This window comes from Zootoca vivipara, chromosome 1 (assembly GCF_965207765.1).
Source record: "Zootoca vivipara chromosome 1, rZooViv2.hap1.1, whole genome shotgun sequence".
Lineage (NCBI taxonomy): Eukaryota > Metazoa > Chordata > Lepidosauria > Squamata > Lacertidae > Zootoca > Zootoca vivipara.
This window is the reverse complement of record NC_142582.1, coordinates 60,283,011-60,308,612: the sequence shown is the minus strand read 5'-3', so window position 1 is coordinate 60,308,612 and position 25,602 is coordinate 60,283,011. Positions and strand designations below refer to the sequence as shown.

General features: G+C 42.6%; 1 protein-coding gene across 1 annotated transcript in view; it reads right to left on the bottom strand.

The window, feature by feature from the left end:
• The window catches only part of LOC118096288 (mucin-5AC-like), a 72,254-nt gene extending 47,224 nt beyond the window's left edge, over window positions 1–25,030 (bottom strand). The window contains exons 1-20 of the mRNA XM_088652581.1: window positions 24,735–25,030; window positions 23,364–23,389; window positions 21,231–21,302; window positions 19,067–19,328; window positions 17,283–17,397; window positions 15,684–15,774; window positions 13,982–14,091; window positions 13,343–13,556; window positions 11,393–11,518; window positions 11,016–11,133; window positions 9,811–9,949; window positions 8,669–8,779; window positions 6,557–6,626; window positions 5,347–5,484; window positions 5,079–5,243; window positions 4,443–4,537; window positions 2,827–2,953; window positions 1,836–2,091; window positions 1,340–1,392; window positions 896–996 (exon numbers count right to left, since the gene is read on the bottom strand). Coding sequence (XP_088508707.1) covers window positions 896–996; window positions 1,340–1,392; window positions 1,836–2,091; window positions 2,827–2,953; window positions 4,443–4,537; window positions 5,079–5,243; window positions 5,347–5,484; window positions 6,557–6,626; window positions 8,669–8,779; window positions 9,811–9,949; window positions 11,016–11,133; window positions 11,393–11,518; window positions 13,343–13,556; window positions 13,982–14,091; window positions 15,684–15,774; window positions 17,283–17,397; window positions 19,067–19,328; window positions 21,231–21,302; window positions 23,364–23,389; window positions 24,735–25,030 — 2,685 coding nt within the window. The remainder of the gene's footprint in view (window positions 1–895; window positions 997–1,339; window positions 1,393–1,835; window positions 2,092–2,826; window positions 2,954–4,442; window positions 4,538–5,078; window positions 5,244–5,346; window positions 5,485–6,556; window positions 6,627–8,668; window positions 8,780–9,810; window positions 9,950–11,015; window positions 11,134–11,392; window positions 11,519–13,342; window positions 13,557–13,981; window positions 14,092–15,683; window positions 15,775–17,282; window positions 17,398–19,066; window positions 19,329–21,230; window positions 21,303–23,363; window positions 23,390–24,734) is intronic.
• Window positions 25,031–25,602: the final 572 nt, after the last annotated feature.

Sequence of the window (25,602 nt, the reverse complement as noted above, 5' to 3'; positions counted from 1 at the left end):
GGATCAAAAGACTGTAGGCTATGGGAATTCAAGTGGGCAAAAGCCTATGCTCTTTAAATTGTGAACTAACACCTAATTCAGCAGCCCCTGTGCATACCCAGGAGCCCCAATTTGCAAGGCAGGAGGTCTCCAGTGTTTACATTAAGGTTTGAATGAGCAGTGGCTGGTCCACTTATCTTTGATGCTGGTGCATGTGAAGACTGTTCCTTCCCTGACACTGAAGAGAATGGAAGATCCTATGTTTATCCCCTGCTTTTTTTGTAAACCGTGTGTGTGTGTGTGTGTGTGTGTGTGTGTGTGTGTGTGTGTGTGTGTTATTTAGTGGTATGTATATTTAATGAAAAAAGTAACAAATTATGCAAAGTTCCAATATATGCATTATAATCCTGCAGCTCAGGGATGGGGAATGTTTTCAGTCCGAGGTTCACCTTTCTTGTGGACAAGCTTCCAGGAGTTTCATGCCAGTGGTAAGTTGAGTCAGAGGTAAAAGTGAGTGGAGCAACAGATGTAACCCTAACCTTATGTACAGTAGGCTACATTCTGATCATGCAAAAGGCAGAGGTTCACACACTTCTTCATCTTCCATCCTTCATCCAGGCAAGCAATAGGCATTTGTCACGGTTCAAAACACATTCCAAACAGACAAAAGCACTTGAGGAAACGAAGTAGGACCAGGGAGGGGAATGGGCTGAAAAGAGACCTGAGGATATGCAGGCTGGGAGGGCCCTGTTCAGCTAACATCCTGAGATCCCTCACCCCCTACTCTAGATGGGAAAGAGGGTGAGGACAGGAGAGTGTCTTGTCCAAGGTCAGCTAATAAGTTCATGGCAAAAGCAAAGGACGCTCTGATTGATAGCACGGTCTCTTAAAATATAATCCGGTCCTACATACTTACACAGTGCATATCAAGAGTCTGACAGCTTTTCTGGCATTCAGCTCCAGTTTGGCCTGCAGTGGCATTTCTGCAGTTAAAGTAGACCATGGGGGCAATGCAGACTAGCAGGGCAAAAGGAGAGAAAATGTGTAAGAGATGGAAGGACAGGCATGGGTACCACAGAACAGGAAGACCTCAGACAAACCTTTTGAACAGAAGTCTGCTATGGTTTGTGGAACTATTATATAATTAACTAGGAAGCCCGTATTAATTTGAAGAATTTAATGAATATGTTTTTCCATTGAATATTTAATAATTGTGGCCAGTTGTCATTTTGTAGCCATCTACAATATAAAAGGCTATTAATTAACAAAATAAGGAACGCAGCCCAATCGTCTACAACTTTCCAAGATGGAAAGTAAGTATATATAACATATTTTACATATTTAGATATATTCTCCTTACCCTGTTTTGTGTCCTGATCACCAATGCAGTTCAACTTTCCTTGGCTACATGTGCTATGTAAAAGAAAGAGGAATTAGGTTTGCTTTTGCATTCACTTTATGGTTGTGCTTCAAAACTTGGAGCCTTCAAGTTGTGAGTCTGTAGTTGTGCCCTATACAGAGTAGAGCAGTTGGGTTTACTCCAGCAAATATTTAGGAATATTTAGAATCTGAAAATGGGACCATACAGGTCACTAATTTGGATGTTTTTCCAAATTCTGTTGCTCTTTATGTATTTAGGCATTTTGGTCTATTTATTTATAAGATATGGAGGGGAAAATAGTTAGGTAGCGATAAAAGAATTTGGGACAAAATGCAAGCATTGCAGATATTGGCACTACTTAATCATGTATTCTGATAATGCTAGAAGATCCTTTGCTAGTCCCTACAATTTGGAGGGCACCAGGTTGGTGAAGGCTGTACTAAAAAGTTAAAGGTAGCAGCTTAAATCCTCTCACCACAAAACACCAACGTCGTGGAGCACTTCACCGGAGAGTATTGACGTCCCTTTGTAATAGCATGGGCATTTGTTAGCAGGTACACATTTTCCATAATCATCCATGTAGGTTCCACTTTCACAGGTGCATCCATCAACTGGGACAAATTTGACATTGCAGGTAACATCAGGTTCACTCAGAGATCGGCAGGTAGGTTGACAAGAACTGATGGAATAGCTGTAATTCAGGGATTTGGGGCATGAAGTGGTGTATTTGGCTGGAAAGAGAAAAACAAACAGATTGATTGATTGATTGAAAGCATTTCTGTGACCTGCCTTTTCGTCCTAAGACACAGACATACACACAGTAGTTTACAAAAAAGAATCAAAAAATAGTAAGTTAAATTACTAAAGGAAGAATACATGTGGTTATATAGATAGCTAAATGCCTGCTGAAACAGAAGCTAGGCAGACCTTCAGGAGGGCATTTCATAGTGAGGGTGCCACAACTAAAAATGCTCTGTCCCTAGTACCTATCTGCCACAGAGCATCAAGGAGACACAGAGCAGAACCTGGAAGGGCAGGTTCTTATGGGTGAGGGCAATCCTTTAGGTATCCAGGTCCCAGACTATGAATTTAATGGTTAAGACCAGTACTTGGAATTGAGACCAGAAGCAAATAGCCAGTGAAATTAGAGTGGCATTTGTGTGTTCAGATAGTAGTGTGGCTGCTGCATTGTGAAATCTGCAGCTCCCAGATGTTTTTGGAAGGCATCTCCACATAGAGTGCATTTCAGAAACCTAGCCTAGATAAAATCAAGGCATGAATGTCCATGACTAGATCCATCATTTATTAATTTTTTAATGGAATTATTTGGGGGGGGGATGTGTTCTGAAGTCTATTACTCCAGACCATCACTAAAAGAACCCAGCAAGACAAGGAGAATGCTAAGATTCATTGGCACGAAAAGTTCTTTTGTTTTAAGACCCGAGATGGCTGCTTAGAAGACTTACAACAGACATTGGTCCTCCATCCTGGAAGCTCTACTTTTTCAGCTGCACAGGCTCTAACATAGGAAGAGAGGGCAGCACACATGCAATCCTCACTTCTTTCACAGTTGCAGGTGTCAAACATGCAATTCTAGGGAAGAGGAAAATGCTCTTATTAAAAACAATCCATTCCAAGTCAATTATCATTTTCTCAATTTGCCTAGGTTAGATTTCACTTGTAACTTTTTTCAGACTAATTTATATCCCATTCAGTGTCATCTCTCATCCCTTAGCAGGCAGGGGCACGATGTACTTGGCTTCAGCAGTAGAATTGTAGCATGTGCCTTCAGGCCATTTTAGCAATATAACAATTGCTGACCCAAATTGGATTTTCAGTTCTGAGTTTCACAATTGTCAGTCTTACATTTTGGTTAATAACTGGAAAGGGAAATCAACATTATTTGCAAGCAGCTCAGGATTATAAGCATTATGCTTCAAAGCAAAATGAAGTATCATGTGGCGGGTATATGAATAAAAGGGGGAAATATTTATTTATATTTAGATCCAGGAGCTGACGGAAGTATTCCTACTCAGACTAGACCCATTGAAATTAATGAACCCAAGTTACTCATGGCCATTAACTTCTGTGGGTCTACTTTGAGTAGGACTATCAGTGAATACTACTCATTGAGTTCAGACATTCATCTGACACAGAAGTCTTAAAGCCAGTGAGATCATACATGTGCAAAACTCATCAGTTGATGATTCAGAGGAGAATATGTGAACTGACTCTTTTGAAAAGTTTATATGTGGTGATATGGAATGGCATGAAAACCTTGTCTGTGGTATCTGAGTTTCTGTTTGGGTGCCAGGTGCAGCGCCTGCACGTCCTGCAGCTGGGGGCAGGGGCAGGGTGAGCCACCCATGGGGGTGGGGCGTGCTGCATGGAGCCTCTCCGCCATCTCCCCCTCAGCTGTAGGGTGGCTGAGGGAGAGCCGGAGGGCAGACGCAAGTCCCACACTGCCGTTTCAGGCAGCATGGAGCCTGCAGGTGCCCAAGTCACCACATCACTCCCAGGAGAGACGCGTTGCTTGGGCATGCTGCAGGCCCTGCGGTAAGTGCCGGAACCCGTGGTGTGGTGCCCAGTGCCAGCCACATTTCGTTACGTTCACATCTTCACTTCTGGGCATTCTGTTTATGCTCAGCACTTCACTGCCTCGGCAAGGCCTATGTTATTTGCCCAGCACTCAGCTCCCTTACTCCCTTATCAGTTTCACCCTCTCCAGTTGTTGATTTCTGCTTTTCTCTGAGATGACAAACCTTGCCTCATCCCTGAAACATGTGATGGTATGGATTGGACCCCAGTGATCCAATACTGATAACACCTTCCATTTAGTTCCACCCATTTGGTCTTGTCCTAGCAGTATGTTTCCTTATAAATTAGTGGTAGCCAACATGGTGCCCTCCAGATGTTTATGACAATTCCCACCAGTCCCAGCTAGCATGACCAATTGTCATGGACAGTGGGAGTTGCAGTCCAAAATAACTGTAGGACACCAGGTTGCCTACCCCTGTTAAATATACTTTTCAGCGCCCTCCAATAATCTGTTTTCAATGAGAGGTAACAGGTAGCTACATACCGTATGATAAGAAGCTGGATTCACTGAGGCATGACATTTAGCAAAAGGTCCTTCAGAGTCAGTCAGCAATCCACACCAATGACGGGCGTATTTTTCTACAAAGAAAATAAATTAATCCATATCATTTTGGGAATCTCTATAGGTGCAAATGGCAGCTTTTGCCTCAACTTACATCACTGACTCTAGACAGGATACCCTGGTGCTGCTACAATGCTTCTTCTACTCACTGCTGTTCACTCATTGCTGAGCCTCCTAAAGTTATGGACTGAGGAAGGAAATGATCTAAATCTTGAATATGTGCATGCTACAGATACCTAATATATCCAATTATGCATAGGGTTGTTAGTTTATAGAATACTTGCAAAACTTACAAGCCACAGTTTAAGAAAGAGATAGCCATGTATACATCCACTTATTTCAAAGGGGGGTAGGCATACCTAACTTCTTCAGTTTAGATTGTGGCCACAGGATCTTGATTTGCAAGGCTTTATTGTTATTTATTACCCTCGCTTTCCCCATTTATTAATATTTGTTTTCAGTCAGTTCTTTAATTAATTTCCCCCATGAGCTAGGTACTGTAGAATTATAATTTTGAAGTGTTTGTGAGCCTTGCTTATAATTCTCAAATATGCCTACCATTTTCAATGCTAAGCGTGCAAGGGTCCTCAAAATTTTGTTTGATGTTGGGACATCCAGCCTGAGTTTTCCAGGTGTTAGCAAATGCAGATGCTGTTCCTTCCACCACTCCACTTATGGCTGTGAAGTCATCCATCTGGCGCTTGTCAAAGTTTCCACAGAGACCTTTGAAAGAAACCCAAAAGAGTTTTATAGTCCAGTTTTACAATACTTTGCCCCCCCCCCCCGGCATGCCGCAAATTTCTTTTTGCTTTAAAATACTTCTTACCACAAGTTCTTCCTCGGAAAGATGGATCCACATGAATATACAATTGCATTGTGGGTACGAGCTGGATCGCTAGCTGAAGGCCAAAGTTTGTATGCACCATGATGAAGAAGGACGAAGGTCTGAACATGGTTACATTAGCTATGGACAAAGAAGACACCATTCTTATGAGATTCAGAGCTGCAACTGCCATCCATTACTCAGGAAAAGAAGAACCAGGTTTGTGAAGGCCAATTCATGCAAGCACATTGGCATGTTGTGACTGTGGGCTGGATGGATGTGTGAAGGGTTTGATACAAGTTGAAACAAGTTATATGTTTACTTTCAGATTGTGCCCAACCATCAGCCCAATCTACATTGGCCACCATATCATCATTTGCCCCAGTTTTGTTGATGATTAAGTGGTATGAACTGAAACAATAATGTGACATATATGGCATGGATCTAACAAATCGTAACCATCAAAGGATTGGGGGAATATGATAGAATAGTCTGGCACCAGAATGATAACAACGATGACACCAGACATCTTTCAGAAGGCAGTCCCATAAATGGGGTGCAAAAAAGGGCTTATTTCTGGCAGCCAACTCCTTAATCTCTGGACACCAGGTGAAAGACCTTTCACAAAATATATCTCAGCTGATGAGTAGTTTCCTATAGGAGGTGGCTGTCCTTCACATACTCTGGTCTCATCTACGGAGATAGCTTAGGACCTTGTAGTAAACAGCAGCAGTTTATATGCTCATTATGGAGAGTCCTGGTTAACAAATTTGCTACCCTAATCTGGAAGTTCCTTTCAAAGGTTGCCTTACATACAATGCATTTTATTATAGCAGCTGAGGCTGGATGTTATTAAAAACATGGCTGTTTGTAAGAGAATTCTTTATTTCCAGGGGAAACTTCTACATTAGTTGTGGGGAACATTTGGTCTTCCAAGTGTTGCTGAACTACAATGCCCATCAACTCTGCTATTGGCCATGCTTCTTGGGGCTGATGGGAGTAGTGGTCCAGCAACATTCGGAGGGCCACAGGTTCCCCACACCTGCTCTACACAAACACAACTTTCTTTCCCCTGCAGAACTAGAAATGGGAAAATAGTAACCCAATCAAAGCTTGCTAGCTGGTGGAGTAACAAACCCTTCTGCTGAGCTTGCCCCTAAAATTTCAAAACTTTTAAGGCTGCCAAAACAGAGGTGTCTGACATGCAACATACCTGCTGAGAGAGGCAGCTGAGTGTAGAGCGAGTTGACTAATACACCACCATTAGGACTGATCACAATGGTCTGGTGACAAAGAGGAAAGGAGTAATAATGAGTTTGGTGATAAATTACATCTTCTGTTTCTTCTAATAAACTTTATTGGGGGGAAAGTAAAAACTGTTACATGCAGGTCCTGCTATCAGATAAGTGGAATTAGGGAGTGTTCAGTGTTAATATAACCAATCTTGAATGGTTGATTTTGAGGCTGGCCACTTTTTACTGTGTTTCTCCAAAAATAAGACACCGTCTTATATTTATTTTTCCTTAAAAAAACCCACACAAAAACACGGTGGCTTATTTTCAGGGGCTGTCTTATTTTTTAAAATTAAGTATGGTACAGTTTAACCTACAAGGTTAAACTGCCTATCACTATGGCTTATTTTCGGGGTATGGCTTATTTTCGGAGTGTGGCTTATTTTTTGGGAAAAACACAGTATATCATCTATCTATCTATCATCTATCTATCTAATATGCATGTTAAAAAAGGCAAAGCTTTTGGCAGATTGCCAACCATAAGAAGCATATTGTTCATAAAGAAGTTCAAAGGATGCTCCATCGATCCAATCCTGATTCTTTCCATCTCTCTGTGCATTCATTACTGTGAACAGTAAAGGGCACAAATTACACCATAATTTCATAAACTGGTAAAAAACAGAAAGATGATAGGCTCTGAACAATATGGTCGACAGTGTTGGCTTTTATGATTTAAAACCTCAGCTGATTATCCCACCCCCACACCCCGTTCTTTCTCTCTTTCAAATAGTTCTTTCGATGACATTAATCCAAACAAGTTAAAACGTATTTTGCAGTCATTCTCTAATTGAACTTTTGTAGGTGCTACGTCATTTTGCTTTTCATGGACTAGATGCCTTTTCAGAGCTGATTATTGTCATGGAAGAACACCTTTTCATGGTGGAGCTGGCATCCCAGCAGAGAGTCCTACTTACAAAAAAGAGTGAGGAGAGATGATTTCTACTACTTTCTCCTGCAGCTTACTGTACTGCTTCCCATGTTCTTCTGGAAGGCCCTACAGTTCTTTGGAGTAGCTCCTTGGGTGTGTGGGATATCAACAAAAACCTCCCACTTCCATGAGTACAGTTCCACTGACTGGTTGTCTGGATTTGACCCATTGTCTTCAGGAATACATAAGGGCAATTTATTTGATACTTTATTATTCTGACATCTAGTACAGGGGTAGGCAACCTAAGGCCCATGGGCCACAAGTGGCCCACGGGGGTCATTTAACTGGCCCATGAGCTGCCCCTGAACCGAGCCGCCCACTCGTTGAGTCCCTGCGTGCTGCGCTAAACCGGCGCAGCGCAGCACGGGGACTCTCTTCTGCGGCGCCAGAAACTGTGTCTGCGCATGTGCAAATGATGAAAATCGTGGGTGAGTGTGCTCACACACACATGTGATCTGGCCCATGGAGGGATCTCTGCTGGAGTGACCTGGCCCAGGTGAGGTAAACCTCACCGACCCCTGATCTAGTACTTCGGGCATCAGCTCGAAAAAGCAAGTTGCCTTCACATACAGATTCTGTTCTAGGAATGGGTGAATCCGTCATTTTTGGTCTCTCTCAGTTTCTTGTTTTTCCAGTCTCAAGCTTAGTTCTCCACATTTCTGCATCAGTTTGCATTTTTACAAAAACTCCTCATGAAAATTTATCAGCATTTTAATAGAAACGTTTTATCCAATTTTGTTTGTGTGCAAATTGGCTCACATACACATTTTTGCAAAGCTTTTTCTCTTACTACAATGCATTTTTGCATGTTATTTTCACTAATTCAATTTTTAAGTACACTTAAATTGTACTTAAAGTGTATTTTAAGCTTCAGTTTATGCATTTTTGCACAAATTGGCTACAGAACTGTACTGAAAAATTCAGAGAAGTGCAAATTTTGAAGAGTGCCTGTGTTTAAATCCCCATATAATTTTGGAAAGTGTGAATTAGCCAGGTTTGCCTTTAAATGTGAATGGAATTGAATACCCTCCAACCCTAGTTACTCCGGTCTTTTAAGGCATTGTGCCTTAAAAGATGTTCTCTATCCTTGGGTTTAGAAACTTACAGTCTGGTCTCCATTGATGTTGAGGGCAACCATCTTCAAGCATGTCTCAGTCTCTGTCAGGCCACATTTGCGGAGTTCTCCAAGAACACTAAATGTATCGTCTCCACAAAACTAAAAAAGCAAGCAAACACCCAAGAATTACCATCTGCATTGCAAATTTACTGCAATAGCTCCCAGAAATTAAGATTGCACTGAAAAAGTATCGCAGATGCACAGTTCTAGCTTCCTTGAACTCAAAAGTATTTTGGTTTTAGGATTTGACTTAACTTCTTATAAAGGTTGCTTTAGCTAGGGAAACTGATTCAGAATCTTTTAAATGAGAGAGTAGACATTTTGAATCAAAACTGTTGAACAGGAAAATCTGCTACTTCCCCCCTTTATAGATATTGAATATATTGGGCTTCTTAAAAATATGTCAGCAAACTTTTCTAGTTGTTTTAGGGCACTCTCATAGGCCTTTTATTTGAATGTGTGGCATCTCCCTGAACAACTTTATTTCAGTTTCATTGTCGTATCATATGTAATTCTCCTGAAATGAAATCCCACCCCCAACCCCAACCCGCTTTATTAATTTTCCCCAAAGGTGTCTCTTCTGAGTCTGTGTCTTCTACACATCTAAAAAAACACTACTGCTTTAGGGAAAATAATGATGTGATAATGTAGAAGTAATAAGGAAGTGAGAGGGATTTAAAACTTGTAAAGGGAAACTAAATAAGCTGTGTGACATCATATCCATAGCAAGGGATTTACTATTGGAACAATTACAGTGGTACCTCTGGATGCGAACGGGATCCATTCTGGGGCCCCGTTCGCAACCTGAGCAGTGTGCCACCTGAAGCGGTGAATCTGCACATGCTCGCAGCACGATTCAGTGCTTCTGTGCATGTGCATGATGTCATTCGGCGCTTCGGCGCATGAGCGAATCACCAAACCCGGAAGTAACCTGTTCCGGTACTTCCGGATTCAGTGTGTTCGTATCCCGTGATGTACGCAACCCACAGCGAACGTAACCAGAGGTATGACTGTACACTGGTTTTATAATCCCAGAAAGAGGATTAATGAGTGTTTGTGTACCTGTATAGCACTGTGGTAATGGGGACATTTTTGCTAATTATAGTAACAGTACATCTTAAGTGACTTGCCTTTGAGAGAACGTAAACGCAATCTCCATGGACATTATAACGTTTTTCATCAAAAGTGGAGATGTGTGATCCACCTTCTACTGAACAAATGCCAGGACATGGGAGTTCTGTGCAGTTCCATTGGCCCCCAAGACAGGAACTTGAAGTAAAGGAAGAAAGAGAATGAATATACATTTTAAGGAAAGATATTGCCGCTGACATTAGCTTATATTATTTTCCATTATTAGTTCCATTCATTGATGTGTATGTGGAAACGTTTGTAAAGTGTAGGAACCAGCACAGCTTTGTGTTTAAAGAGTCAACATGTGGGAACTTAAAAGCTATGGGTGGGACTCATCTAATTCGTCCCATCAGTGGAAGCTCCACACAAGGACTGCCTGCCCAATAGGCCTTTCCTTCCTCTCCTCCTGCCACGCCCCCTGGTGCCCTCTGAACTTGGCTTGCTTGGGGGGGGGGTGTCAGGAGAACCCCTGGAACAGCATGCGGGGGAAGTAGGGAGAGGACCGAAATGCTTGCCCTGATGGAATGATTGCCCAGATGTTGGACTACAACTCGCATCACCTCTGGTCCTGGTAGCTAGGGATGATGGGAGTTGTAGTCCACCAAAGCTGCCTTAGCGCAATGTTGAATTCTTCCCTATGAAGGGCTCCACAGCTCAGTGGAAAGCACAACTTTACATGCAAAAGGTTCCAGATTCAATTCCAGGAATCTCTAGTTAAAAGAGTGATGTAGCATGCAATGGGAAAGATCTCTGCCTGCCAGTCAGAGTAGATAACAATAGTCAAGTTGAACAAATAGCCTAATCTGGCAGAAGGCAGTTTCCTAGGATCCTATTGTTACTGAAGAATTTGTTTAACTACTAAACAATCTCAGTGGTAATCCTGACCCATTGAGTTGTACAGAAGACTGGCTTCATTTGGTCATGCCCAAATAGCAGCTCGGTATATAGCAGAATGGGACACGGGTGGTGCTGTGGGCCCTAGTTGCCGACCTAGTTGCCCTCTGTCCCTAGTTGCCGACCCCTGCACTAGGCAGAGGCCAAGGTGAGGAATCTATCACAAATACAGTTGAACTTTCATTGGGAATCATGTTCAGAAATAACTCATTCAAATAATTAGGCAGAGCTTTTAAAATGTTGAAATCATGGATCAAGCCTAGATTCCTACACAAAGTATTTGTTCATCATATTAAAGGTTGTCAATTACCAAGAACGGCAGTTGTCTGAAAAAGTTGTCCCTGGAGCATAGGATTTTCCGTTGTAAACACATGAACACTGCTCATGGGGGATGCAGCCAGCATTGTCAATGTCATCATATACAGTTCCTAAAGAAAGAAATAACTTAAACATAAGTTAAACATAATGGCTAAAAGATGTTAAATGATAGTTGGTTACATGCACAGCTTCCCTGACACAAATTAAAATTGTACCATCTCTTTTCCTAAAAACAACATGCCTTTTCTGTAGATTTCCTTGTTTGCACACTGAATAACATGAGGCAAGTGCCCCATTAAGATTGTGGCACTTACTACTGAGCAAGTGTGTAAAGGGCTACAACAGTTGGATACAAAGGTGGAAGCTTACCTGGTGGACAGAAGCAACCATCCACACAGTGGTCCTCACACAGCTGAGATCTTTCAGAGTTGGAGCAAGTGTCTGTACAGGGTGATTCACATTCTTGATACTGCATGTTGGAAGAGCATTCCATTGCTGAAAAGAAGGATATTAATTATAACTCAGTTCCCTTTTGATACACGCAGCACACTCAGCTAATAAACAATTCCTTATACTGTAGTGATTCTGCCTAGAACAGAGACCTGCCTTCTGTGTGTTGCATTTAATGCTTTTCTACTGTAACTATCAGGGGCATGGGTGGTGCTGTAGTCTAAACCACAGAGCCTAGGGCTTGCCAATCAGAAGGTTGGCGTTTCGAATCCCTGCGACAGGGTGAGCTCCTGTTGCTCGGTCCCAGCTCCTGCCAACCTAGCAGTTCGAAAGCACGTCAAAGTGCAAGTAGATAAATAGGTACCACTACAGCGGGAAGGTAAACGGCGTTTCCGTGTGCTGCTCTGGATCGCCAGAAGCAGCTTTGTCATGCTGGCCACATGACCTGGAAGCTGTACGCCGGTTCCCTCGGCCAATAGCGCGAGATGAGCACCGCAACCCCAGAGTCGGTCACGACTGGACCTAATGGTCAGGGGTCCCTTTACCCTTTACCTTTACTGCAACTCACAAATACAGTTGAACTTTCATTGGGAATCATGTTCAGATACCACAACTGATTAATGTTGTCACTGGGGTCTATTATAATTCCTATGATTTTTTTCATTATGCTAGAGCAGTGGTGGGGAACCACCAGCCCACCTGACTTCTGAATCTGGCTGGCTCCCCTGTGCCTGGTTTCATATGGTTAGGTGTGGGAAGCTTCAAGCTGTGGCTTGAATCTGACACTTTTTGAATTTAGTGCCTTTTTCTGCTGCCCTGCAAGGTGACAGAAAAAAGTATCAAATGCAAATGGTGCCAGAAGGAAGAATCAGAAGTAGACTTAAGAGTGTTGTCCTGATTCTTTGATTGAAGCCATTCTGCACTTTTGGAATTCAGGCCACAGCTGGAAATTCAGGCCAGGCCCCACCCACTTGTCAAAGTGGCCCTCTCAGACGTTTAGCCACTGTTGGATCTGACCCTCCAGTCAAAAGGGAGTGGCCCTGCACATCATGTGACCAACCGGGCATGTATTGTGGCTTGCCATTTGCTCAGTGGTATATGTGCCTCCACTTTTTTGCGGGCCCAGGTGGCCTAGCTGGTATTTACCATTTGGTTAATAGACATTAGTTATGTTTTATTAATATCTCCTTCTGAACACATCTGCCTTATGGACTTTCTCTCCTTTCATAGTTTATTGCTCAAGTGGTAAGACTGTAGGGGGGGGGGGAAGTCCTCTCAAAAGCAGAAGCAATATAAGCTGGGGCGTCTCTGATGACTTCCTGTATGCGCTGCAGATCATACCTCCCAGATTCACCATTCCCCAAAACAGCAGAGTTGATGAGCAGATGAACATCTAAACTTCTAAATTAGTTGCATTTATCATTTGATTGCGAAAAACACAGTGTTATGATATATTCATATAACTTTGAACTGTCCCCATGTCCCCTAGTCCGCTTCTTTTTCAGTTTCTCTCAGCTACATATCACCTGCAAGTTAGATGTATCTCTCTATCTCCCACCACCTGCTACTTATGCAAGTCATAAATAGGACAAACTAAATATAGGGATCTGTGGAAACACTTCAGCTTCTTACAGCCTGGTGCTCATCCACTAGCCAGGTGCTCATCCTGAGACCTGTGGGTATAGGGCAGTATACAAATGCAATTAATTAATTAATTAATTAATACCTTTATAAGCATGCAACTTTGTGTGTACTCTACTTTGGGTTGCATCTTCTAACTTCCAGTTCACCAGAGTAATTGCTGAATATCATGTCAAGCTGTATCAAATGTCCAGCTGAAATAATTGACTAGCTGTGATTTACACTTACGGCACAGGTCTGGGCTTCTCCAGTTCTGAGGTTCCCCACCAGCATGAGCACATTGCCGGGAATATTCAGCAAAAGTGTCGCAGAGACAGGAGGTGAGATCATCTTGTTTACAGAGGCACAGGTCTTGCACACAAGACTCAATGTAGTCATTAACTCCCACCACAGCATTGCATTGAAAGAATGAAGAGCCAGTCAGTACACGCTGGCAAAACTCCTAGATGGAAAAGCAAAAGCAAAAAGTTTTTATCAAGAAGGACTTATTTTAATGGTGATTAACTGATCCTAGATCAGGGATAAGGAATCTGTGGCTTTCTGGATGTCATTGGGCTCCAGCTCTCAATGTTTCTCATCAGTGGCCATGCTGGTAGGAGAGTCCAATTACATGTGAAGAATGACAAGTTCACCCATTCCTGTCTTAGATGACAATGACATATTTAGTGCGTATGGCACTTTGTAAAGTGCCATAAATACAAGGAAAAGAAATCAGGTTTTTGCAACAAGGAGCTTATAAAATTAATTTCTGGAACTGAGGAAACAACAATATATTTTCTCTGCCATTACAACTCTTCCTTAAGATTTAAGCATCCCTTTGGAACTAAAACAAATGTAAAGTGTAAGAATAAGCAAAAAAATTCTTACAAATTCATCGGTACAGTTGCTCAGAGATACCGGTGTAGGATCTTCACATTCTTCTGTCGGCCCATTCAGCTTCTGCATATTCCCAAACTGCAAAGCAGTTATGTCATCCCCTGTAATGAAAAACAGCAACCCATGACTTCAAAGAGATTCATATGAGAAAGTATCTTGCATAGAGGTTCTCGTTCCAGGTTGGCAAATGAGATGCTGAGAGGGATAGTCACATGGCTCTTTCCCCTACTCTTAGTAAAGCATTATAGCACAATGGGATGTACAGTAAATACCTTGTGGAAAACCAGATGCTTCCTCCCACTGGGACAACCCCTCAGAGCACCAGCTGGGAGAACGGTACAGATCACATGGCTCTCTGTCAGCCAATGGGACAGAAAAGGGTCAGCATGGGCTGAATCACACACCTGTCTCAATGGGGAAAGAGCTATTGACTGTATCGGAACAGCACATGATTCTGAACCCTAGCTGCATGGAAGTCGCTTCTTCATGGGCAGCTCCTGTATGGCCAAGGCAATGTTTAAACAACCATCTATGTGAGTGAGGGTTCCAGCATCAGATTTGCTACCCTTCCAGGAGGGCTGTCGATTCCACAGAGAGATCATATGACTGTTTACTGAGGCTGTTTGGGAGAAAAGCAGCTCCCCTGTAGCAACAGTAACTTTCAAAGGGACTTTTGACAATGTACAAGCTCCAGTATGTCTTCTCTATTGACGTTAAAACACCATTGGCCAACATTCCCCCTAACAGCAATCGCAGTAGGTAAGTATGATTGCAGCAAAAACAAGCAGAGGAGAAACAAGAGTACTCATTTTTCAGAAGTTAAAGCAGCAATGCTGAACCATCTATCAAAAAAAGTAAAACATCTACACCCCGCCCAAACAAATTAACACAGACAGAAAAAGCAAGCAACTCTTCTGCTCAACAAGAAAATGTCATCATGGTTTTTTAAAATTAAAACGGTAAAACATTGGGAAGAGCAAAGGGTCTTATGCATCACAGCTTGTGTCTGAGGGCACTATGGAGGCCTTGGTTTAGAACCCCAGAAACAGAAATGTTTTTCCAATCACTAATTTATTTACTTAATGCTATCAATATCATCCATATGTTGAAAATCTCATGGAAATTATCTGCTGATTATATGGGACCTATTTTGATATATTATTTACTAGGTTGTGAAATACATTTGATATCAACTGTACTACAAGGAAACAACTGGGAATGTCAAGAAAAATTGTTTTGTATCAGTGTTTACTTCTAAAAATTTAATAAAGATTATGTTGGGGGGGGGAAAGAAATTAAAAAAAGAAAATCTATTTTGATGAGCATGAAAAGTGAATTTCACCTAATAACTAAATATTCAATGTGTGTTGTTGTTTTTAAAAGTAAAGAATGACAGATATCAGATAAATCAACCAGGTTTTTATCCTCGGGGCTTTTTTATGATAGGTGCTCACTAGAACAGACTCCTGGCACCTCATTTTTTTCCCTGCCAATGAAAAAAATGTGCTGTCATTTTTATCAATATGTATATGAGTACCCCCCCATCCAAAAGCACTGCTTATACCACTTAAAATATTTTGAAATGGATGAAAAGCCAAACTTCTGAAGAGATTGTAGTTCCACAGCACTCAGTGAATCATGACATATAAATAGTTGATCCCCAATTTCAATAAGCAGTGTTTTTGATACTTACTGTTTGAAAAGAACTCATTGTATTTTGGAATGCCATTAAAATCCCCACAAAGTCCACAGGTCTGATTGGCATATTTTTTATCAAGTTCCAGCTGAAATTTTATAGGAGAAAATTGATGAAAGTTAATATCACTCTCCATGATATAGATTGAAAATTCAAGACAGCAGCTGAACTTGAGACACCAAGATAACTTCCATCAATGTTGCAATTCAAATTTAGTGAATAGAAAATTGGGGTATCATTTGTGAGTCTCAGCCACTCTGTGCTATTCATAACAATATATATATATGCAGTTGACTCTTCTCCACTTATGCTTTCTGTTCTTTGAATGGGATTCCCTGTTCTGCAATCTATAGATAAGGTTAGGGCTATAAAAGTGAAATTTTACTAGAAAATGAAAAATTGAAGCAACAGGTGGCACCTCCTGCAAAAATGTGAATATGTTAAATGTGTAATCCAAACGTCTTTCCATCTCTTTGAAAATAGAGATAAAACATCAAGTGGAAACATATCTTGGAAACTGACTGCAAATAAGATTTGTAAGGGAAGTAAGTAAGTAAGGAGACACAGGTTGCACTGTGGTCTAAACCACTGAGCACAGGGCTTGCCAATCGGAAGGTTAGCGGTTCGAAACCCCATGATGGGGTGAGCTCCCATTGCTCGGTCCCAGCTGCCAACCTAGCAGTTTGAAAGCATGTCAAAGTGCATGTAGGTAAATAGGTGCCGCTCCAGCGGAAAGGTAAACGGCATTTCCATGCACTGCTCTGGTTTCGACAAAAACGGCTTGGTCATGCTGACCTGGATAAACTGTCTGCGGACAAACATCAGCTCCCCCAGCCAGTAAAGCGAGATGAGCGCCGCAACCCCAGAGTCGTTCACGACTGGACTTAACTGTCAGGGGTCCTTTACCTTTTACTAAGAACTTATTATGAACAGAACAGGATGTTAGGGGTGTGTGTGTGTGTGTGTGTGTGTGTGTGTGTACACACAGAGAGGGGGGCGGGCAGGCAGGCAGGCAGGCATGAATACCCCAAAGAGCATTGTGCATATCAATGCCCAATCTGTTCTTAGAAGCAATTATTTGGGTGGTTTCTTTTCACCAGTTATTGAAAATCTGTGATGTTAACTTGCATGAGTCGACATAAGAGCATATTGCAAAGACCCTATACAACAAACTGCCTCGTGGTAATATGATTTTATTTGTAATGTTGTTCAGGTGACATCATACATACAAAAAGTAAACTCAGCTGCTGGGTTATGATGATTATGATGAAGCCAGAGCAAGTGAAAAATATGAGGGATGCATCAGCATGCTTCATGGGAACTCCAGGACGTGCAGAAGTAGAAAAATATTACGGGGGCTCTAAAGGGGTGACCCCTCCCCCCAAACAACCCTGTGAAGACTGAGCATGCTCAGTGGTGACAGAATTTTGAGTTTCTGGTGCAGGTGGGGAAATAGAAAAGCAGCAGGAAGGGAGAGTGGAATTGGGTATTGTGAAGGAAGGCATTGCTGGCTGGTAGGCTGGAATACTGAACAGGAACATTCTACACTGCCACATTCTGCTGGGCTCACACTTGTCAATATTATGTAGCACTTACCATTAGACTGTCTTTTTCATTCCACAGTATGGTTAGACCCAGCTTGACAATCACTCTCACATAGATGGTAAATTTCTCAATACTGAATCCTGATCCAGGGTAAGGCAGCTGAACCCTGATGAGAAAGCATCAGAAATACTGGATGTAATTCAAAGCAAAGTGACATGTCACTTTCTTTGAGGGTGTATAACTGCCAAATTGCCATCATGAATGATTGAACTATCCCGTTACAGAACTGACTGCAGAATTACTCATGCCCAGCCAAGACAAATTAGAAGGGCATGCGGCTATGATGACCACAGCAGCAAATCCTAGAATCATAGAGTTGGAAGAGACCACAAGGGCCATCCAGTCCAACCCCCTGCCAAGCAGGAAGCACCATCAAAGCATTCTTGACATATGCCTGTCAAGCCTCTGCTTAAAGACCTCCAAAGAAGGAGACTCCACCACACTTCTTGGCAGCAAATTCCATTGTCGAACAGCTCCAACTGTCAGGAAGTTCTTCCTAATGTTTAGGTGGAATCTTCTTTCTTGTAGTTTGAATCCATTGCTCTGTGTCCACTTCTCTGGAGCAGCAGAAAACAACCTTTCACCCTCCTCTATATGACATCCTTTTATATATTTCAACATGGCTATCATATCACCCCTTAACCTTCTCTTCTCCAGGCTAAACATACCCAGCTCCCTAAGCCGTTCCTCATAAGGCATTGTTTCCAGGCCTTTGACCATTTTGGTTGCCCTCCTCTGGACATGTTCCAGCTTGTCAGTATCCTTCTTGAACTGTGGTGCCCAGAACTGGACACAGTACTCCAGGTGAGGTCTGACCAGAGCAGAATACAGTGGCACTATTACTTCCCTTGATCTAGACGCTATACTGTACTCCTATTGATGCAGCCCAGAATTGCATTGGCTTTTTTAGCTGCTGCATCACACTGTTGACTCATGTCAAGTTTGTGGTCTACCAAGACTCCTAGATCCTTTTCACATGTACTGCTCTCAAGCCAGGTGTCTCCCATCCTGTATTTGTGCCTTTCATTTTTTTTTTGCCCAAGTGTAGTACTTTACATTTCTCCTTGTTAAAATTCATCTTGTTTGCTTTGGCCCAGTTGTCTAATCTGTTAAGGTCATTCTGAAGTGTGATTCTGTCCTCTGGGGTATTAGCCACCCCTCCCAATTTGGTGTCATCTGCAAACTTGCTCAGGATGCCCTCAAGCCCATCATCCAAGTCATTGATAAAGATGTTGAATAAGACTGGGCCCAAGACAGAACCCTGTGGCACCCCACTAGTCACTACTCTCCAGGATGAGGAGGAGCCATTGATGAGCACCCTTTGGGTTCGGTCAGTCAGCCAGTTACAAATCCACTGAATGGTAGCATTGTCTAGCCCGCATTTTACCAGTTTCTTTACAAGAATATCATGGGGCACCTTGTCAAAGGCCTTGCTGAAATCAAGATAGGCTATATCCACAGCATTCCTACTGGAGGCCACAAGCAGCCTCCTCTGTGGTTGGGAATTTTGGGCTTTCAACAGCCTTTAATGGCTTCATTAATGTATTTCTCAGTGTGCTTCAGCATGGGGATTTCTGGAGTTGGAGCACAGATTGATCCTGAATATGGTAGTCACTGCACACCACTGGCTGGACACTGACACCCAATTTAGAAGTGGCTACCATGGACCTTACATGATTATTGGTTCTTAGATCATGGTAGGACTGAGCTCTATCTGCCTATTAAGGAATATTTGAGGAAGTAGGTCTGCTCAGGACACAAGTCTGTGTTATTACCTTTCACCATTCACCACAATGGCATCTTTTTGCATTACAAAATCCATCCCATCCAACCGCATGGTGACAGAACTGATAGTGGGAATGTCGTTCACCACTGTGCGCCTGATCTGGATGTTGAAGTCCTCAAAGGCAGCGTTGCAATGGGAGGCAAAGACATAGTTGCAGGTCCCAGGGAAATCATAAATGTCCCCATCAAACGTCTTGTAGTGGAAGTTGCCCCATGTGCTGCAGACTTGCCCATTGTGAGCTGAGTTGAAGGCTGCAAATTCACAAAAGGTTGTAAAGGTATACTGTACACTTTTTACTGACAAACTAGAGTTATGGCAGAATTGATTACTTAAGTGGAACAGAGCATGTTCAATAGAAGTAGGGGAAGCCCTGTGCCCTTTTGTTACCCACAACTGGAATCAGATTCCACTGCAGGATATACACTGAGTACAAAATACCGTAAGTTAAAATTAGAGAATAGAGGATCAAACACCATGCAATATGTTATTTACCACTAAAAGGGAACTAAAACCTGTGAAGGGGAGAAGGGAAAGCACAGTCCTATTTACTGTGTTGTCTTTGTCCATGGAGTTGAATTATGGTGCTGGAGGAGACTCTTGAGAGTCCCATGGACTGCAAGAAGATCAAACCTATCCATTCTGAAGGAAATCAGCCCTGAGTGCTCACTGGAAGGACAGATTGTGAAGTTGAGGCTCCAATACTTTGGCCACCTCATGAGAAGAGAAGAATCCTTGGAAAAGACCCTGATGTTGGGAAAGATTGAGGGCACTAGGAGAAGGGGACGACAGAGGACGAGATGGTTGGACAGTGTTCTCAAAGCTACGAACATGACTTTGACGAAACTGCAGGAGGCAGTGGAAGACAGGAGTGCCTGGCGTGCTCTGGTCCATGGGGTCACGAAGAGTCGGACACGACTAAACGACTAAACAACAACAATTTATTGTGTAAAATCTACAAAGGTGTAACAGATCTCCAGAGCTGGGAAGAAAATAGTGTATACTCAAGCTCTCGCCATATAGTCATTGCCTTGACCTTTCATGACTGTCACAAAGACTGTCACCTTCATCCCCTTACACCCCCTGCCAAAACCTGGGCAGGAATTTTGTAATCTCATTACAATGAGAAATAAGTAAGTGCTTACACCGTGACAGCACAGAAGGAAAGTAAATAGTTTAGATTTCAGTTATCTCTTTGCTCTAGATGGAAATCCTTCAAAGGTCACAAGGAAGTGTGAGGCATATCCCTTTATTTCTACCTTTCTTTAGGGGTGAGCAAATATCTGCAGATATATACTAGATCTGGAAATAATAGACCTACTTTTTAAACAAAACAAAACAAAACAAAACAAAACCATTCTCTATCAATTAATGAGAAAATAAATTGCATGCACTTTCTTTACTTCTGAGGCGACCAAAGAGTGTTTGGGAGCATCCTTTCGTTCTTCATATCATCTCTGTGGTGGTCTGCATTGTGCAGCCTCCCTGGGTGCCCACACTTGCACAAAGTGGAACATCCTCGGCTGGACTTTATTTAAGGTTATTTACAGTGCAGTCCTATACAGATCAGAAGTAAGTCCCATTGAGTTCTACAGTCCCTGCTCCCCAGTACATGAATAAAGAACTGCAGCGTCCATGTGTTATATGTCCACCAGCTTAACTTGCTTTTATAACCTCTCTGCTTCTTTCTCTTTGTTTAGTACATTGTTAGGAGAGATAAAAATAAAGATCAAACTAAACAAAATGAGCAAGTAATAAAGCCAAGATAAAAGCAACAAGAAGAGTAAAAACAGCACTGCAACAAATAAAACAGTTCAGATAAATCTGAAATTTAAAAGCAGCAGCAAATCCCCTCCCCTCCCACAATATGCCACAATAAAAAACCTAAGTAAATAAAACCATTTTTACTTGGCACCAAAAACCAATAAGAGGGGGTGCCGGGAGTGCAGACCCAGGGAGGACCTTGCACAGAAAGAGAATGCATTGTGTGTGTGTGTGTGTGTTTCAAATTTGCCAAGATGTTTGTTCTATTACTTACCTGTTGAATCATCTACTCATCTATTCATCTGTTTCTTGACCTTATCCATTTTGCCTTTTTTATGAGTATATTTAATAGATACAAGGAAATAACTGAGACAATTTATGGGTAGACTTACATGTTATAACTGGCGTAGTTGTCAATGGTGGGATGATGGTGACCTTTCCCGATTCACCTTCTGCACTAGAAGCTACAAACAAAGGGAACAGAAAAACCATAATTTGTATGTATGTTCATTTGTGTGCATTCTTTAAAGAATTAAAGTCATAATCTCAGCTTTCCGGGCCTGGGAAATGCTATGATTGTGCTTTTGCACCAGTGTGCAGAAAGCCCATGGTGGAAGATAGCAATCCAAAAGTTGGCAATCGAAAAGCAGTGTGTGAAACTCTTATAAAAGCACACTCACCACAAAGTGTAGAATATGCATGACTGAGATTGGTGGATACTCTAACTCAGTGTTTCCCAACCTTGTGCCTCCAGCTGTTTTTGGACTACAATTCCCATCATTCCTGACCACTGGTCTTGCTAGCTAGGGATGATGGGAATTGTAGTCTCAAAACATCTGGAGGCACAAGGTTGGGAAACACTGCTCTAACTATACCAGCTGCTGACAGTGGTTCTCAATTTCATTGAAATTATAAATATGTATTTTCCTTTTAATGAAGTTTGCATATCAAACTAACAGATATCATGAACGGGTACAATCCAGCCAAAGTTAATCAGTCTTTCAAATCTTTATCATCTTGGCTCTGGAGGATGTTACTGCAGGAGGATGTTATTAGATATATTGCCACCCACTGCTCTAAAACATCTCACAGATATCTGTGGGGGTTTAATTGATGGTATAAAATTAGACAAACATAGATAAAAATCTAAAGAAAGAAGAAGAAGAAGAAGAAGAAGAAGAAGAAGAAGAAGAAGAAGAAGAAGAAGAAGAAGAGGAAGAAGGAGAGTTTGGATTTGATATCCCACTTTATCACTACCCTAAGGAGTCTCAAAGCAGCTAACAGTCTCCTTTCCACAACAAACACTCTGTGAGGTGAGTGGGGCTGAGAGACTTCAAAGAAGTGTGAATAGCCCAAGGTCACCCAGCAGCTGCATGTGGAGGAGTGGAGACGCGAACCCAGTCCCCCAGATTACGAGTCTACCGCTCTTAACCACTACACCACACTGGCTCTCACTGAAAGTAAATGGAAGATTGTTCTGCGATAAGAGGCTTTGGCTATAATAAAAAGGAGTGAACCTGGCACAAGACCTCTAAATACCCAGCATTCAAGTTCTATTGATAGCAAGTGCAATTGATTTTAATGGAATCTGCTTCCAAAATAATGCTCTTGGATGGTGATGATGATGATGATGATGATAGTGATGATGACTAAAATGTTAAACCCTGCCTAGAAATCTTACACCTGCCCTGAAAAAGCCTTACCCCTCATTTATGTCAGGTGTTTTGGTTGAGATTCAACACCCTTTCTCAATTCGTCTTCATTTCTATTTCACATTTTCCAGTGCTGAACCTTGGCACTGAATACAGGTGTTAGCTTAAATAATCCTAGTAAGGAACTGTACCAATCAATCAGATCCCAGGATGCAATTCACATGGCATCAGTAATGCTTCCTGATTCAAATGAGACTCTAGTACCCTTTAACATACAGTGAGACAGATAACATTTGGGACTAAGCAGGGGTTTTAATTCTTCTCCCCTGCTGCCCTGCATAGAGGGAATTTTTGTGCCTTTTCTGTCCTGCCTCTTAGCCAATGTAGTTCAGGAAACAAAATGAGGGACCTGATTAAAAGATGAGCTCAGGCCTGAAGACTTGTGGGTCTTCAGTAAGCAACTCCCAGACTTATTTGTAAATTAGGGATCATCTCAGTGCTTTTTTTCTGGGGTGGTAACATTTGGATATTGCATTGGGGAGCTACTTTGCTTAAAAATAACACACACCCACATACGAATTTACACATCAGATACATTCATATGAACAAGACTGTATGTAGAGGGATAATGCAAAATGATGCCCACCTCTTTGTCTATCTCCTTTGGAATTTAGCTGTTGTACATACTACCGTATTTACTAGAGTCTAATGCACCATCGAATCTAATGCACACTCAATTTCCAGAACCTTGCTGTCGAATGTAAATGTGCCATCAAATCTAACACACACTGTGGGAATAATACAGCCATTTCCCAAAGCCATGAAATGGTGCGTCCGCGCTCCACTCTCCAAGTGGTATGCGGGCACCATTACATGATCGGCTAGGCGTAACAGCACACCTTCATTTTTACAAGGTGAGAATTATAGTCAAGTAAATACAGCAATATGCAACTTTAAAATGTTAGTATGTTAGTATTCTGACAGACTTCTAACCAGGAAACATGCATTTCATACTTTTATAACTTTTCAAGGAGAGGCACAAATCGTACTTTTCTATTTGATCCCCATTCAATCCACATTAAGATGTCACTAAATGTTTTCACTTCAGGCAGTACAATATTAAAATATCCTAGTTTATTCGGAATTGTTAAATATTTAACTGAAACAGTATTAAAAGGGTGAAAAACTCGTTGAAATTCAAACATTTGCATGACTCACAAAATAGAATGAGGTATAATTTTGAAAGTGAATTGAGATATTCAATTGCATTGGCACTTTTTTTTTCTTGTAAAAGAAGCAAAGCAAATTACCTTTCTGTTGGATGCTGCAGATCATGAATGCTAGGGCCCATAATGGCACCCTCATCCCTCTACCAAACCCCATACTGGATGGAGTTCGGTGTTCAGGTACTCAGCCCGCTTCTGGCCAGAAGGACTAGTTCCCTGGCACTCTCAGGGGCTTATATAGCAGGAGGTTCTGTCTATTTTCCCAGCTTGTTTGACATGGTCTAACAAGGTGGGGCTGTGAGGATCATAGCAGATACAGGGGTAAATAGAGGATGCGCTTTCAGTTCCTTGATGACTGGCCAAGCATGTTTGCCTTTTGGGAGGTATATTTTTTTTTGTCAAGGTTCCATCTAATAAAGGAAATTAGAAATCAAAAAGGTAATATTTCTTCCCCGGGCAATGCCATTGAAGATCCTGGAAAAAAAGTCAAGGAGCTTTTGAGTCAATCTGTGGTTTTCTGAGTGACAGGCAGGTCACTGTTTAATATTCTGGTTACTGTGTTAAGTGATGCCCATCTAGTGTGGCAAACACCTCTTTTTACCTTGTTAGTGCTGAGAAGGAGTGAAAGCTTTTTGAGGTATAAAAAACTATGATAATTTGAGACCTTCTATTCTGAACATACAATGAGACTGCTGAATCAGGCCAATGGCCCACCTTAGTCCAGCATCTTGTTCTCACAGTGGCTGACCAGATGTCTGTGGGAAGCCTGCAGGATCCAAGCACAAGAGCACTCTCCCCTCCTGCATTTTCCAGCAACAAGTATTCAGAGGCATAATGCATCTAACAGTGGATATTGAACATAACCATCATGGCTAGCAGCCATTGTGCTTCTGGGTAAATCCTCTGTAAGGGGCTGATCAGGGCCATCTTAAGGGTACCCAGCGCCCAGACGCAAAAAAAATATCGCCGCCCCCCCTTTCCCTCCGGCCTGCACGGCTCCTGGCTCTGAGTCACTCACCTCTGGTGGCTCCGGATGCTCTCCTCCTGGCGCCACTGCTCGGCAGCGCTCAGCTCCAGGCGCATAGGCCGGCCCAGCTCGCCCAGCTCCGCTTCCCTGCCCAGCGGAGGCTTGTTGTACACAGGCCTGCGGAGGAGCTGCCAAGGGGAGTACGACTCCGCCGGCCTCGCCGAGCTCCAAATCCGGTAGGCCCCATTGCCAGCCCAGCGCCCCGTCACTGCCACCAGCAGGGCCGCCGTCGCCAAAGCCAGAGGTCCTCCCACTTGGGACACCCGTGACCGCTGGCCCTGCCGCATCTCTGCTGCGCCGCTTGAGGAGCACAGGGTGGGACCTGAGGAGGAAGGGCTGCCCCGCCGCTTACCTCCCTGCTCTCCCCTGAGTGGCGCGGTTGGCGGAGGGAAAAGGGAGGCTGCCGCGCAGCTCCCCCACTTGCTGGGGTGCCCCTGAGCGCCCCCTGAGTGCCCTGGCGCAATGCGCCACTAGAGCCAATGGGCGAGCCGGGCCTGGGGCTGATATCAAGAGGAGAGCCAGAAGTGACTCTCCAAACAGTGAACCTGAAGTGTGCTCGCAAATTGTTCCTTGACATCCTGGAAAAAAGTGACAAGTGGAGTGCTGCATGGTTCTGTTCTGGGCCTGGTGTTTTTAAATATCCTTGTAAATGACTTGGATGAAGGAACTGAAGTGGACCTTCTTGTCAAATTTAGGTAGCTAATACCTCAGGAGATAGAATCAGGATTAAATATGACTGTAACGGATTGGAGAACTGGAGCAAAACTAACAAAATGTAGGGACAAATGTAAAGTTCTGCACTTAGGCAGGAATAACCAGAGGCACAAATATAGGATTGGTGATGCCCAACTTGGCAATA